Source organism: Herpailurus yagouaroundi, unplaced genomic scaffold, assembly GCF_014898765.1.
Source record: "Herpailurus yagouaroundi ecotype Mexico unplaced genomic scaffold, PumYag 182, whole genome shotgun sequence".
NCBI classification, from domain to species: domain Eukaryota; kingdom Metazoa; phylum Chordata; class Mammalia; order Carnivora; family Felidae; genus Herpailurus; species Herpailurus yagouaroundi.
The window spans coordinates 21,247,435-21,263,644 of record NW_024412413.1 but is presented as its reverse complement, the minus strand read 5'-3'; the positions used below and the strand labels follow the sequence as shown (position 1 = coordinate 21,263,644).

At 34.8% G+C, this 16,210-nt stretch overlaps 1 protein-coding gene across 6 annotated transcripts in view; it reads left to right on the top strand.

The window, feature by feature from the left end:
• Positions 1–16,210, top strand: part of SCYL2 (SCY1 like pseudokinase 2) — a 72,593-nt gene that overhangs the window by 34,150 nt on the left and 22,233 nt on the right. For 4 of the 6 annotated variants that reach the window (XM_040491116.1, XM_040491112.1, XM_040491114.1 and 1 more), the window contains 8 exons: positions 2,595–2,744; positions 4,065–4,286; positions 5,342–5,458; positions 6,034–6,159; positions 6,976–7,152; positions 8,978–8,989; positions 9,101–9,223; positions 13,420–13,533. In XM_040491116.1, coding sequence (XP_040347050.1) covers positions 2,595–2,744; positions 4,065–4,286; positions 5,342–5,458; positions 6,034–6,159; positions 6,976–7,152; positions 8,978–8,989; positions 9,101–9,223; positions 13,420–13,533 — 1,041 coding nt within the window. The remainder of the gene's footprint in view (positions 1–2,594; positions 2,745–4,064; positions 4,287–5,341; positions 5,459–6,033; positions 6,160–6,975; positions 7,153–8,977; positions 8,990–9,100; positions 9,224–13,419; positions 13,534–16,210) is intronic. The other 2 variants (XM_040491117.1, XM_040491115.1) reach the window with 2 other exon arrangements.

The window sequence follows — 16,210 nt, the reverse complement described above, 5'->3', positions numbered from 1 at the left end:
TATTTTATAAATTAAATTTGAGGAATAAGCATTTTTTAAAATGCAAATCTTATATGAATTTCGTGGGTTCGAATGTGTTAGAACTAGAGAACATTCATCTGAGAAATATTAAGCCCCTAATTGCTTATTATACTAGTTACTCAGGGTAAATATCAGGCAGTTAGAGGTAGCACATCGCGTCTCAGGGAGTGATGAAAAATGAAACTGAAAAGATAGAAAAAGACCTTTTTGATGATGGGGAACACTGAAGGATTTTAAGCAGAGTAAATGACCTGGTCTGATAATCATTTTAGAACTATCATGCTAGAAGAGTAGAACTTGGGGGGTAGGGAAAATGTATGGGAAATAATTCTTACCCTATGGGGTTATTTTCAGAGTCAAATGTGTAAATTTGTAAGTACTTAGCATAGTGCTTGCCGGTAAAAATAGTTAATGATAGTTAAAAAGTCTTGGTCAAAAATCATAGGAAGTACTAGAGGTATAGAGTGATGTTATGCAGAATTAGAATAGGCCCAGTTGACTGACTACGGGGATGGGAATTGAGAATGGTATGGAATCTTATGATTTCCCACACTTATTAAGAGGTTAATATGCCATTATTTGAAGTAATTTACCATCTGGGACCTACATAGGTTCAGTGACTTGCTCAAAGTTGCAAGACTAGTAACTAATGAAGTGGGGACAGGAATTCAGCTATCTTCTAAAATAGTACTCTTTACATTCTTTACTGTTGACTTGTCTTCATGTTGAAACTGTAAGGGATTTTTTTTAGAGAATTTGTTTTTGTATTAAATCATTAAGCAATATTTATTGGATAGCTGTATGTGTGGCACAGTTCTGGATGCTGAAAGTATGGCAGTGAAAAAAAACAGACACAAATTCTTGCTTTTCAGAACTTACATTCTCATGGGGAAGAGAGACAATAAAATAAGAAATATATTAGATTATGATAAGTGCACATGGAGAAAAAAGGTGAAGAGGGAAGAGGATGATTTGGATGTGGAGGGAAAGATTGCACTTTTGGATGGAGGTAGTCAGGAAATCTATAACTGAAGAGGTGACATTTGAGTAAAGACCTGAAAAAAGCAAAGAAGCGAACCATATAGATATGTAGGGAAAGAATGGTCTGGGCAGAAAGAACAGCAAGTGCAAAGTCCCTGAGACAGAATCATGCATGACATGTTCAAGAGGTAGCGAAATACCTGGAGTGGTGGAGAGGAGTAAATAAGAAGATGAGTAGTAGGAGACAAGGTCATGGAGTTAATGAGTGGTTAAGTCCTGTTATCCCTGAGAGCCAGAGAAATACTTTGAATTTTACTCTGAGAGAAAGGAAAGGTCTTTGGAAGTCTTTGAGTAGGAAAGTGACTTGGCATGGTAGCTACTTATTGAGAATTAAACTATGTAGAAGAGTAAGAACAAAAACAAAGAGGTGAAGTAGGTGACTGTTATAGTAATACAGGCCAGAGATGATGATGGTCTAGAGTAGGGAAGGTGGTAAGACAGGATCAGATTCTAAATGTATTTTAGTAGTAAAGGTATTGGGCTTTGCAGATGGCTTTTTCGTATAAGAAAAATAGAGTAGTGCAGGATAACTCAAAAGTTTTTGAAAATGGAAAAATGAAGTGGCCATTAACTGATACAGAGAAAAGACTACAAGAGGAGAGAACCGAATTGTAGGGGAAGCTCAGTTTCAGATTCTTCTAAGATTGAAATGCTTGTAAAACATTCCAGGGAAAGAAATTGAGAAGGCAGTCAGATAATCAAGTCTGGACTTTAGAAAAGAGGGCCAGGCTGGAGAGAATTTGGGAACAGTCAACATATAGATGGTATTGAAAGGTATGAGAAAACTGAGAAAGAGTACATGGAAACTTCAGATGTCCAAACATTGAGTCCAGGAGGTTGGGGTACTGAGGAGGAACCAGCAGTGTAAACAGACTGAAAAGCAGCGGCCAGTGGAGTTGGGGAAAAACCTGGGGGAATGGTGTCTTGGAAGTCAGGGAGCCTTAGTTTGCCAAAATCTACTCCTGGAAACAGAAATCCAGTCTTCATTTTTGGTTAACAGATTCCATAGTAGTCTCAGGTACAGATATAAAAATTGCCTGATACTAATCCAGCCTGAGAATGAGTGAGCATCAATTAGTATTTGAAAACTAAGCACAATACTTTTCAGAAAAACCGAACTTCAATATGAAGTGTGAGTATGTAAAAATACTAAGAATTAGAATAAAATTGACAAAGGTGTCCCTTGATACTTACTATCTGTATCTTGGAAACCAAAGATTCCTTCATTTTTCAAATATAGGAACTTGATAAATTTGGATAGCAAAGTGCTTTTAAATTCTTTGCTTTTGCTTCTATGGAACTTTAATGAAGAGTGTATTCTGGTTTTATAAATGGGTTTTCCCACTAATGCTTTGATCGTTGTGGCAACTGAGAATATCTTCTCTTTTGCATTTATGATTAAATTAATGGTTACCTGCATGTAAAAAAAATCTATTGGGAGAAGCAGCAATTATGATTTTTAAGAGACATTTTATTATTGTACTTGAAAGGAATTTTATTTAATGTAAAAGTCTTTTTCCCCCTGTTTACAGGTTTCTGAAGGATTGTCATTTTTGCACAGCAGTGTGAAAATGGTTCATGGAAATATCACACCTGAAAATATAATTTTGAATAAAAGTGGAGCCTGGAAAATAATGGGGTTTGATTTTTGTGTATCATCATCCAATCCTTCTGAACAAGAGGTAATGAAGGTTTTAAATCTTCTAATTTTTTAAAAAGATTTTATTGTAAGCAATCTCTACACCCAACATGGGGCTCGAACTCACAACCCTGAGATCAAGAGTCACGTGCTCCACAGACTGAGCCAGCCAGGTGCCCCAGTCTTCTAATTTTTTTTAAAGCTATGGAAATTTGTGATGCATCTGGAATGGACTAGAGAATTTGCATGCCTGATAAATGTGTAGAAATAGGCTATGTGGTACAATGTATGTTTAAATGTTTAACTTTATAGAAATTTCTAGTGTTCATTTTACCTAAGAGTATTCTTCAGCTTGGTAATTCCATAGTAATGTTACTTGAGTAAAGGATGCTAGAGTTAAACAAATCTGAGAACTGTTGGGTTAAGTAGGCTTTTTTTTCCTTAGGATGTCAAATACACTAACATTGTGAATCTCTAGTAGTGTTTTCCTAATTTATTGGACTATAGAATCTTCTACAGGCAGCATGATAACAACAGTAGTGGTGATAATAATAGCTAACATTTATTGAAGCACTTTACTAAACACTTTTTATGTATTTTCTTAACCACAGTCGGTGAGATACAGGAATAATATAGATGACTAAGTTAGGCTCATAGAATAAAATAATCTGCCTAAATTTAGGCAGGTGGTTAAGTGGTAGAGCTAGGATTTGAACCCAGTCTCTCTGGTTCCAAAGCACCTGTTACTTAGTGATTATCGTATCTGCCTATTTATACTTAGGAAATACTGTAATATTTCAAGTTTTTAATATATGTAGTTGTTAAAGGGATCCTGATTTGACCTAAGATAGATTTGTAATTGAAGTAAACTCTTTTAAAGGAAGCAGAAAGAATTAGTATTGGTTGAATATACACTTTGGGTCAGACACTTTGTTAGGTTCATTTTTTCCCATGCATTTGTTTAATCTTACAACAACCTTTTGAACTTGTTAACTAAATCATGCAGCTAATTAGTGAAAGAACAAGGCTTCAAATGATAATCTGAGTCCAGAAAACTTGAAGCTTATGTATCATAGAATATAGGTTCTACCTTTTCATATTCATATTGCATCTTATAGTGATAATTTGTCTTCTGGAAGAGAGGTCCAATCATCTGAAAGTTGCAAGAGTTCTTATTCATATCTCTCAGTTTGTCTAGTGTCCTTTCCAGATTTGAGAATTTGGGAATTTTAGGATTAAAGGTGGTAGTGTTTTTACTTGCATGACTGAGTATGAATTTAAAATTAGGTTGCTACTGTTTGATAGTGGTTTGCCTTAATTTGAAATATTTAATCTTTGTAATCCCTTTTCTGTGTTCTTATAGCCTAAGTTTCCTTGTAAAGAATGGGACCCAAATCTACCATCATTGTGTCTTCCAAATCCTGAATATTTGGCTCCTGAATACATACTTTCTGTGAGCTGTGAAACAGCCAGTGATATGTACTCTCTAGGAACTGTCATGTATGCTGTATTTAACAAAGGGAAACCCATATTTGAAGTTAACAAGCAAGATATTTACAAGAGTTTTAGTAGGCAGTTGGACCAGGTAATTTGCCTTATATATAAATATTTGCTTGCATTAAAAATGTATTACATTTTTCTTTGATTTTTTTAAAATGTCCCCAGAAAATTCTGTAAAGTGAGACGAGTGTCTCATATTTTAAGTTTGCATAAAATCAACTTAACAAAAGTAATTCTATAAATAATGAGGATCAAAGTTTGTTACCACAACTTTAATTGTGGCATTTATTTACTAGAGTGAATACTGAAATATGATCTAAAATGATGGGCATTTTGTTTTTGTCATAGAAACAATTTCAGGTATTGAAGATAAGTGTTTTAATTATCTTGCCACAGTAGAATTAGCAGTTTGTTCAGTGTAAAATATATTTTTGAATAAACTTAAAAAAGGTTTTTTTTTGTTTTTTGTTTTTGCTTTAATTTTAATTTTTTTTTAAAACTTATATCCAAATTAGTTAGCATATAGTGCAACAGTGATTTCAGGAGTAGATTCCTTACTGCCCCTTACCCATTTAGCCCATTCCCCCTCCGACAACCCCTCCATAAACCCTCAGTTTATGAGTCTCTTCTATTTTGTCCCCCTCCCTGTTTTTATATTCTTTTTGTTTCCCTCCCCTTATGTTCATCTGTTTTGTTTCTTAAAGTCCTCATACAAGTGAAGTCATATGATTTTTGTCTTTCTCTGACTAATTTCACTTAGCATAATACCCGCCAGTTCCATCCACGTAGTTGCAAATGGCAAGATTTCATTCTTTTTGATTGCTGAGTAATACTCCATTGTATATATATATACCACATCTTCTTTATCCATTCATCCATTGATGGACATTTGGGCTCTTTCCATACCTTGGCTATTGTTGATAGTGCTGCTACAAACATGGGGGTACATGTGTCCCTTTGAAACAACACCCCTGTATCCCTTGGATAAATGCCTAGTAGTGCAATTGCTGGATTGTAGGGTAGTTCTGTTTTTAGTTTTTTTGAGGAAAAAAAGGTTTTTTAAATAGACTGTTGACTGTAAATGCATTATATTTTTGAATATTTTATATTCATATTTAATAGTATTACTCTTTTGAATAGTTGAGTCGTTTAGGATCTAGTTCACTTTCAAATATACCCGAGGAAGTCCGTGAACATGTAAAACTACTGTTAAATGTAACTCCGACTGTAAGACCAGATGCAGATCAAATGACCAAGGTGAGTACACATGAATTCCTGCCTTAGGTGGAAGAGAGACAAGGAGTTAAAAGTAGATTAAGTGCTTCTAAAGCAAGATTTAGCCAGAGGCCCCAGATAACATCTGTATTCTCAAATGTGTTAAATATGCAACTTCTTTTAATCTTTAAACAGTTAAATAATTTATGTGTATAATTGCTGTGATATAAAATAAGATTTCAGATAATTAGAATCCTAATAGTTATACAGGTGTAGAAATTCTGGGCACCCCAAGAATTCACGGCCTTCTAATTTACTCATATAAGCATGGATTTTAATAGTGCTCTTTATGCCTTCAAGATATTAAATCTTTCAGCATTTATTAGTTAGGTAAAGAAAATGTTACTGCCTAGGGAACTCACAGGTTCCGACTGAAAAATTTGAACCTGAAAAGAAATTTGGTTATTCCTTATTTTGATTTTTATAATTAGAACTATTAAGTGCTTTTTAGTATTTTGCTAAATGTTTCTAATTTTTTTTTTTACTATATTATGGCAGTTTCAGGTATGAGAAGTACTTTAATATTTACCAAAATAATTTTATTTCCCTATTTTTAGATTCCCTTCTTTGATGATGTTGGTGCAGTAACACTGCAGTATTTTGATACCTTATTCCAAAGAGATAATCTTCAGAAATCACAGTTTTTCAAAGGACTGCCAAAAGTTCTACCAAAACTGCCCAAGGTTTGTTGTTGATCAGTTTTTTCTTATAGACAGGATTTTCATTTACTATAATAACTCTTCCAGAGAAATAAATAGAACTTTTGCCTTAGGTACATAAATGACTATAGAAGGCTGCAGACTGAAGCTAAAAGTTTAGTGGACCTTTTTCGTGGGGTCCAAAAATCATCTAAAAAATTAGGTAAAAAAATTAGAAGAATACTACCTATGCAAAGGTAGTGCTTACACATTAAATGTCAGAAGACAGGTCCATAAGCTGTCATTGTGGAGATCATTGCTTCACCAGTAATTAAGCAATACTTCTGTATTGATACTACCCTCTCTAGTTCCTGTAACTCTCCTTCTCTGGCTTATTAAATCATGAGTGTAATATAGTCTAAAATATGTTGGTGAATGCCATAGAAGTCAATGGTTGGAAAACTGGTGATTCCTGCAAAAATATCTCCAGTGTTTAATCTGCCGATACTTTTTGATTATTCACTGTTTGTTTAGTTAGCCCTTTACTTAGATGCTATGGAGAATAAAGAGGAAACATAAATATTGTTCTTGCTCTCAAGGCTCTTTCAGTAAGTGTAGATAGAGTCAATATGCGTGAAACAACAATTAATAATACAGGACAGTTTTTAAATTGTGTGGTATGAATCGTAAGTAATGAAGAGGAGAAACAAATTAGTGAAGACTTAATGAAGGAAGGTTTCCTGAGGGAAATTATATGGTCATCTTCCCCAAAGGGATTGGACATTTTAGACTGTAACTTCAATATTAACACTAAAGACCCGAAGTCAAATTTAGTTTTATGAAAACATTTTTGCCTTTCAGCGTGTCATTGTGCAGAGAATTTTGCCTTGTTTGACTTCAGAATTTGTAAACCCTGATATGGTACCTTTTGTTTTGCCCAATGTTCTACTGATTGCTGAAGAATGCACCAAAGAAGAATATGTCAAATTAATTCTACCTGAACTTGGCCCTGTTTTTAAACAGCAGGAGCCAATCCAGGTATGTATGTAAATACTCTTTCCTATTTGTTTTCTGTTACTTAATGATATTAGTCAATGATGACTATCACTGAAAACAAAAGAAATGGATGTGTGACTTTTTAAAAATTGAGGTAAGTATAAGAGACTTTTTTTCCATTAGAACCTATTTTGCATATGTTTGAAGTGAACCATTCCTAAAATTATAATTAAACTTTGCAAGTAAATGTTGATAGCTCTCCGTAAGTTACCACCTCAGAAAATAAATTATATTGAGATCTGGCATACTGTTCTTATTGGACTTATTGAAAGTTATTGGTTTGTGAAAAGAAGTATTTCTTTTTCTTCTGTACTTTTAAATATTTGTTTTTGTTTTTCTTTTTGTTATTTAGGGTCTTTAGCTTGTAGATAGTTTATGCCAGTTGTTTCTCTTTATTTTATTGCTGATAAATAGTTTTACCAGGAGGAGGAAAATGCTTACAGCACCATGGAAATAATGTGTGTGTGTGTGTATTATAAGTTAAAATGTAATTAATTTCTGATGTTAGACTCTATTATAATATTTGTCAGATTCAAGGTAGTCTTGGATTTTTAAAAAAATTTTTTTAGGGGCGCCTGGGTGGCTCAGTGGGTAAGCGTCCAACTTCAGCTCAGGTCATGATCTCACAGTCTGTGAGTTCAAGCCCCGTGTTGGGCTTTGTACTGACAGTTCAGAGCTTGGAGCCTGTTTCAGATTCTGCATCTCCCTTTCTCTCTACCCCTCCCCCACTCATGCTATGTCTCTCTTTGTCTCTCAAAAATGAATAGATTTTAAAAAAAATTAAAAATTGTTTGTGAGAGAGAGACATCATGAGCTGGGGAGGGGCAGAGAGTGAGGGAGACACAGAATCCGAAGCAGCTCTAGGCTCTGAGCTGTCAGCACAGATCCCAATGCAGAGCTCGAACTCACGAACTGTGAAATCATGACCTGAGCCGAAGTCAGATGCTTCACCAACTGAGTCACCCAGGTGCCCCAAGGTAGTCTTGGATTTAAGAGCAGTAGGGTCACACACCTGGGTTTGAATCTGGTCTTCTTCATCCTTATTAGAAGGATGACATGGGCAAGTCATTAGACTCTTAAAACCTTAGTTTTGCTCATTTCTGAAACAAAAGGAGTTGTTGAGATTAAATGAAATTTCTAGACACATAGTAAATATTACTACATATTTCTGCCATTCCATGGCAGTAGCATATTAATAAACCATCAGCTGTGTGATTTAATGGTTTTATGAGAGGCTATTTGCGGTCCTTCCTTTAAAAGGAGGGGAACAGAAGGAAGTCTGTGGTGGTAAAGCAAGAGTTCCTATGGCTAAGAAAGGGCAGATGAGGGAACTGTAGGCTTTGAAGCAGAGTTCCCCAAATATGGTCAAGATGTTAGGAGTGAAAGTGGCGGAGCCACATGTTCACTCATGAAACACTCATGTAGTCTGCATGAATAGAAGGGGCCATTTTTTCCTTATAATCTAGGTATGTGTGGCAACTAGGTGAGAAAACATGATTGGAGACTATTGAAAATGTCTCTTTCATTTCCTGTACCTTTTTTTCTGTTCTTAAACTTAGAAGCCAAGTGAACTACTTCTTTGGGATATCTGACTTTGCTGTTCTCAGGCTTTCTTTTTTTTTTTTTTTTAAACCCATTGGATACCCAGATAGTGGTACTTACAGGTGAGTAATGTATTGCCGAAGATATGTGAGAGTTAGGAAATTAGTCTTCACTTAAATGTTTAAACTGAGAGCAAATGTTAAATATTGTGCTTCCAGAAATCTAAGAAATTTGATTTGTATGTTTTTGTCTTCCATGCCCTCAGGCTAGCAACATGGTGAGTGTCAAAATACAGAACTTACTTTTTTGAAGAGACTTTAAATTTTGTCATATGTGAAATCTTATAAAGATTCTGGGCTTTAATACATTGTTCCTTTTTTCTACACAGATTTTGTTAATTTTCCTACAAAAAATGGATTTGCTACTAACCAAAACTCCTCCTGATGAGATAAAGAACAGTGTCTTACCAATGGTTTATAGAGCACTAGAGGCTCCTTCCATTCAGATCCAGGTATAATATTTGATTTTTTTAAATAATGATTTGATTTAAAAAAAAAAAGAAAGAAGTACATTTTGGGTTTGAATTATAAAATCTTTTATATAAAGCTCAATAGTGATCTATATTATTAATCCATTGAATTGCATTATATACTGTTACTAAAATGTATCTGCTCCCAATTAATTTAAAGAATGTATTGACAAATATCTGTATTAACAAAGTAAAAGATTCATTGCTTTTATTTATCAAAAATGTTCTATTCTGAAAGATTTGATTTCTTATAGTTGAATCATTGTATATCTTCTTCCTAAATGAATAACTAACATAGGAATGAAATGTCAAAGATACATGTGACTTTTTTAATGAAAACATTAAGTAGGTATTCCCATATTCCTAATTTTTTTTCATGCTTGATAACTTACTTTTCTAAGTGTTCCTTCTATACTGAAGTTAATTTGTGTAGCAAGTAGATAGCAAACCAGACAGTAATTTAGTGTGACCATTCCTAATGCATTTATAGCTATTTCTTTGTGTCATAGAGGTTATGTTAAAACATCATGTACTTTGCCAAACTTAGTTCTTTAGCTTTGCTATTAAAATTTTGGTTCTATAGGGCTGTCTGGCAAAAAAATTTTGGATTGCTGTTAAAAGTATAATTTTTTCCTTTTTTTTTTTTTTTTTTTTACTTTGGAAAATAAGTACCTATGTTAACAACATCTCATTGCATAAATGGTTTTATATTTAAAGTTTCTTTGCCAGTATAGAAATTCTAGTAAAGAAAAACAGAATTTTAATTTTTAAAGGTTATTGACCAAAGCCTTTTTTTTCTAATGTGAACCTAATACCAGGGACACCTGGCTGGCTCAGTCAGTAGCAAATGCGACTCTTGATTTTGGGGTGTGAGTTCAAACTCCATGTTGGGTATGGAGATTACTTAAAAATAATGTGAACCTAATACCACGTGTATAAGGTCACTTTTTTGACTCATTTTAGTCTTTTTCTAGGTTTTTGCTTATTCAAAATTGTGAGGTTCATGTTACATTTTTTCCATATAACGTCATGCCTTCTTAAAGGTGAGGATATGCTGGTTTTGTCCAAATGACATGGGACAAAGAAGTACTTACTTTTACTTTTTAGGCCTTTCCAAAGGAGTTATGAATTATAGCTTCTTAAAACATTCCCACAGGCCCTGTGTAGCCAACCTGGTTTTATGTTCACTGAGATTAGGAAGGAGAGAAATGTTGAGTGATGTGAAAGCTAATTTTTCTTCATAAGGGGGTTCATTTGGCCAATACACATCAGCCAATAAGTATTTATTGAAATAGTTAATATTTAAATCAGATTGACCTGTGCAGCTTTGCTGAATTTTAGAAACCCACATTTCTTGTATCATTCAGTATGTCTTTAGTCACCAGTCCAATTAATTAGTATCATCATTGCTTGGTAAGAGTGTTAAAGTTAAAAGACTATCTGATCTTTGGGAGAATACTAGAATAAGAGCAAGAAACAAAAGTCTTTATTTAAATGTTTATTTATTTTGAGAGAGAGATAGAAAACGAATGGGGGAGGGGCAGAAAGCGAGGGAGACAGGATCCCAAGAAGCCTCCACACTATCAGCACAGAGTCCAGTGTGGGGCTCAAACTCTTAAACCATGAGATCATGACCTGAGCCGAGACCAAGAATTGGACACTTAACTGTCTGAGCCATCCAGGCACCCCAAGAAACAAAAGTCTTCAAGTTTCAAGCAAGTAGAAGGCTGGAAAGTAACTTTGGAAATTCATTTTTGGAGTGATTTTTTATTTAATTTTAATTTTTTTTTTTTTTTTTTTTTAGAGAGAGCACAAAGTGGGGAGAAGGGCAGAGGGAGAGAGAGAGAGAGAGAATCATAAACACAGGGAGAGAATCTCGACTCAGTGTGGAGCCCGACTTGGGGTTCCATTCCACAACCGTGGGACCATGACCTGAGCTGAGATCAAGAGTCAGATGCTCAACCAACTGAGCCTCCCAGGTGCCTCTGGAGTGATATTTTTAAAGTAAAGTTTGATTAGAAATATTTAGGAGGCTAAAGGGGGTTCAGAAATACATTTAGGAAAGTAGAAATTGATGTACAAAAATTAGGGTGCTTAGAGGCTTGAATAGAAATGTATATGTGAACCAAATAAAAAATTTTTACCTTTAAAATTAAACTTAGAAGCTATGCTTTTTCTCCTCTCCCCACCACCAGTTATAAAGTATAAACTAAGAGGCAGAAATTCCTGAGAATGAGCTAATGACTTCCTTGAGTTTTGGTTTGTTTCAGTCTCCTGTTTCTAGGTTCTTCATCGTATTTCCTTCTTGGAAAAGAGCTCTTCCCCCCCACTTTTAGCTAAATGATTTAGACATAATTTAAGATTTGCCTCTTTATAACCTATTGCTAGGTTATACAGCATAGTGCACATGTATGCTTGCTCTCATGAATTAAAGGCTGACCTTCCCTACAGAGGTCCCCTCTGGTAACAGGAGTACAGTATCTCATAAACTGCTCACTCTTGCCTATTCTTGCCCATCTTTGGAAAATGGGCATCCTTGAACGTAGCTTGTACTTCTTATCCTCAAGTTATGTCACACTTATTAATTACAATTCTGAGTGGATATAAACATGCAACTCTTAATAGCTGCTTTTTGGAAATTGGGAGTAAAGCAAATAAAATACTTGGCCATTATTTTGATAACAGGTTGTTAGTAGTTAATTTATTTCTGTCTGCTAATTACAAATGAATGTCTTTAAGTATACTGAATATTGTCTAACTCCTTCCCTGATACACAATTATGCCTCCATTTTCTTTAGTAATCCCTTCTTCTTTGCTTTGCTACAAGGAACATTCTGCTCTTATAAGGTATCTGAGATATATGTTCTTGAGCCAGTTAGTTCTCAAGCCATTTCTTGTTCTTTTCCTTATCTCATTTAGTCCCCCTTTTCCTCTGTTAGCCTCATTCAGAGTTCCCAGTTATAGTCATTTACATTGTGGCCAATATTAGTTAACAATGTTTTAAATAACTTTTTCCTGTTTCTATGAGTTATACTTGCTTAAGTTTTAGAATTTGGAAGTGCTTAAACATAAAGAAAATTAAAATCCTCTCTCAGAGATGCCCATAGTTAACATTTCCGTATCTATCCTTGAGTCTTTTTCCCTAAGCCTGTAGACAGACACATATGCATACATGTTTTAAAAACTGGGGTTACTGGGGCGCCTGGGTGGCTCAGTCGGTTGAGCGTCCGACTTCAGCTCAGGTCACGATCTCGCGGTCCGTGAGTTCGAGCCCCGCGTCGGGCTCTGGGCTGATGGCTCAGAGCCTGGAGCCTGCTTCTGATTCTGTGTCTCCCTCTCTCTCTGCTCTTCCCCCGTTCATGCTGTGTCTCTCTCTGTCTCAAAAATAAATAAACGTTAAAAAAAAAATTATAAAAACTGGGGTTACATAATAGTGTCTTATTGTATTTCTCCCCAATATTATAAAACAATCTTTTAAAATATGTTAAAGAAAATGTTTGTATTCTATTTTATGATAAGCTAAGAAATCCCTTATTTAAGAGGAATAGTTCTATGTTACTTTGTATTTAATCCTTATTGTGAAAGATAGCAAAACTTAGGTGTTCCCATTTTTAAATAATTAATGATGAATTGATGAATTGTGTTATCATGGAAAGAAATTAGGAATGAAGACCAAGGACTGTTGTTACCATAAGCTAGTTATATGACTTTGCATGATTTTGAGTAAGGTCCTTTTTAAATTTTTTAAAAAAGTTTTATTTATTTTGAGAGAGGGAGAGAGAGAGAGCATAAGCAGGGGAGGGGCAGACAGAGGGAGAGAGAGAATCCAAAGCAGGCTCTGCGCTGTCAGCAGCAGAGCCCGACGCAGGGCTCAAACTCACAAACCATGAGATCATGACCTGAGCTGAAACCAAGAGTTGGACTCTGAACCGACTGAACCACCCACGCGCCCCTTGAATAAGATCTTTTGAGTCTGTTTTCTCATCTGTAAAATTGAAAATTAGTGACAACTCTTTTTTCAACTAGTTGTTGAAAGGAACAAATGATAAAACATAAATAAAAGTTTATTTCAAACTGTGTGACAAATTAGCTATGTAAATGCAAAATGTTTTTAATATGTGGGAGAAAGGATGAAGAGAGTCTTTCTCTAAGATTGAATCAGTGTATTTTCTTAATAGGAACTCTGTTTAAACATCATTCCAACCTTTGCAAATCTTATAGACTACCCATCCATGAAAAATGCTTTGATACCAAGAATTAAAAATGCATGTCTACAGACATCTTCCCTTGCTGTAAGTAATTGCATATTATTTTTTGCTTTTCTTTCACTTCTCATTGTTTTAAATCATTTTCTTATTATTAAATAACCCTTTAAAAAATGTTTATTTATTTATTTTGAGAAAGGGAGATATAGTGAGCAGGGGAGGGGCAAAGAGAGAGAGAATCCCAAGCAGCCTCTGCACTGTCAGTGTATTAACTTCAATAAACTTCATTTATCTTTTTTTAAGTTTATCTTATTTATTTTGAGAGAGAGAGCATGCACATTCGCATGGGGGTAAGGGCAGAGAGAGAGGGAGAGAAGAAGAATTTCAAGCAGGCTCTGCACCGTCAGCATGAAGCCTGATGTGGGGCTCAAACTCAAGAACCATGAGATCATGACCGGAGCTGAAACCAAGAGTCGGATGCTCAACTGCCTGAGCCACCCAGGTGCCCCTAAATAACCCTTTTGTAATTTGTTCATATATTTCATCTTGGCTATAGGTAACCTATATAATATAGTACTATAGAAGTGAGCAATAAAAAAAAAAAAAAAGTGAGCAATAGCTTTAGTTTTCCCTGATACGTAATTTTGCACTATTACACCCCTGACCTTGCTCCTGTCCCCTAACTTTGAGTGCTTCACTAGAAAATCTGAGTAATTTTTCTTTCTTTCTTAATACTTTTCTGCTTTAATTCACAATTTATTTTGTTGGTAGTTTTGAAATAATCATGAGAGTTTAATTTGGTGTATAAGCCTATAATCATTCTGAATAGCTTCCTTTTGTAAACTGCCTTTATTTTTAGTAATCTATCTCTATATTTTTATATCCACCACTTACCTACTTTAAAAAAAAATAAGGGTACAATAAAACAATACATTAACAAGAATACAAGTGGCGGGAAATAGTTGTACTCAAAAATCTATGCCAAAGGCAGTTGATTCCTTTGAATACAGAATTTTTAACACTTATAGTTGTTGGTCAAGGAAGTAGAATAAATAACAGTTCTCATTATCTCATATTGAGAGGCATATGTATTCTCAACCTTTTCTCTAACGGTAGATCATAAGAATTTATCCCACAAATAATTCTTTTAAGAAGTAACATTGAATATTCTCTTCAAATGGCAGCTTTAGAAAAGAGGGAGAAATGTTCTTCATTCATCTGATCAGTTCTTTATATTGTTGTTTGATAATGGTCATTAAATTTGCATTTTGTAAATATAGTTCTTTGGAGATTGCATTCATCTTTATTAGGTGAAATGTGAATTTAAATAAATATAAGCATTTGTAGCTTAATGGAATGATAGGCAAAAGCAATTTAAATGACATGATTTTACCTTATTAAAATGACATGATTTACCTAATCCATTTTAGTTTATGGTTTTTTTTTGGTTCTAATGGCTCTGAGATAGAAAACAATACAAAACTAGGAAAAAGTATCATTGTTTACCAAAATGAACAAGTATGAAATCAGGTCAAGAAACCTGAGTTCTTTCTTATTCTGACTCTTCTACTAACCTTCCTGTGCCACTGGGCAAGTTACTATACCCCCCTGAGTGTTTTTCTTCATCAGTATTAAAAAGACTTGAAATCCAGTTCTTTTCTCTGAAATTTTCTAATTTTTTGGATTGAATTTTCAAAATAGATGAAGTAATATACAGCTTAAAATTCCATTTTCTTTTTTTTTCTCTTTTTTCCTTTTGATTTATTTATTTATTTAACATTTATTCATCTTTGAGAGATAGAGACAGAGCATGAGTAGGAGAGGAGCAGAGAGAAGGAGACACAGAATCTGAAGCAGGCTCCAGGCTCTGAGCTGTCAGCACAGAGCCCAATGCAGGACCCGAACTCACTGACTGCTACATCATGACCTGAGCCGAAGTTGGACGCTTAACTGACTGAGCCACCCAGGTGCCCCTAAAATTTCATTTTCAAAATGCCTTTTAAAAATCTGGGAGTACCTCGCTGGCTCAGTTGGTAGAGTATGGATGGGACTCTTGATCTTGGAGTTGTAAATTCGAGCCCCATATTGAGTATACAGATTAAAGCAAAATAAAAAAAAAAAGCTTAAAAAAGGAAAAAGAAAAATCATTTAAGTCACACTTTTATTTTATGGTAGCATACATTTATTTTAGCATACATTTTGTCAAAGTGCATGTTCTAGTTCATTTCCAAGTATGTATGAGGTGGGAAGCATAGGTACTTAAATGATCTGTATTAATGCCTGGGGATGTTTATATCTCATTTTAAGATGGCAACTGAGCCCTCAAATGCATGTTTACAAAGAATTATAATGAATGCATTTAGAGCAGTAACTCTGGAATGGATTTGCATTTTATATACCATGTATGGTGCTCCTGCCTTCAGAGGGGCAAATGTGAATTCCTGAATTGCATTCATGGACATAAGGTTAAAAGATTCTAACTGGGAAGTTCCTAAAATGTGAGTCATGAGTTAGAATTGTGGTTTAATACTGTTTAAATAAAGAAAAAATAAATTCTACACAGAGGTAGGTAAAATAAGAGCTCTATTTCTTCATGACTTACATGACTAATATTCTATATTAAAAATAAAAATAGGGGCGCCTGGGTGGCACAGTCGGTTAAGCATCCGACTTCAGCCAGGTCACGATCTCGCGGTCTGTGAGTTCGAGCCCCGCGTCAGGCTCTGGGCTGATGGCTCAGAGCCTGGAGCCTGTTTCCGATTCT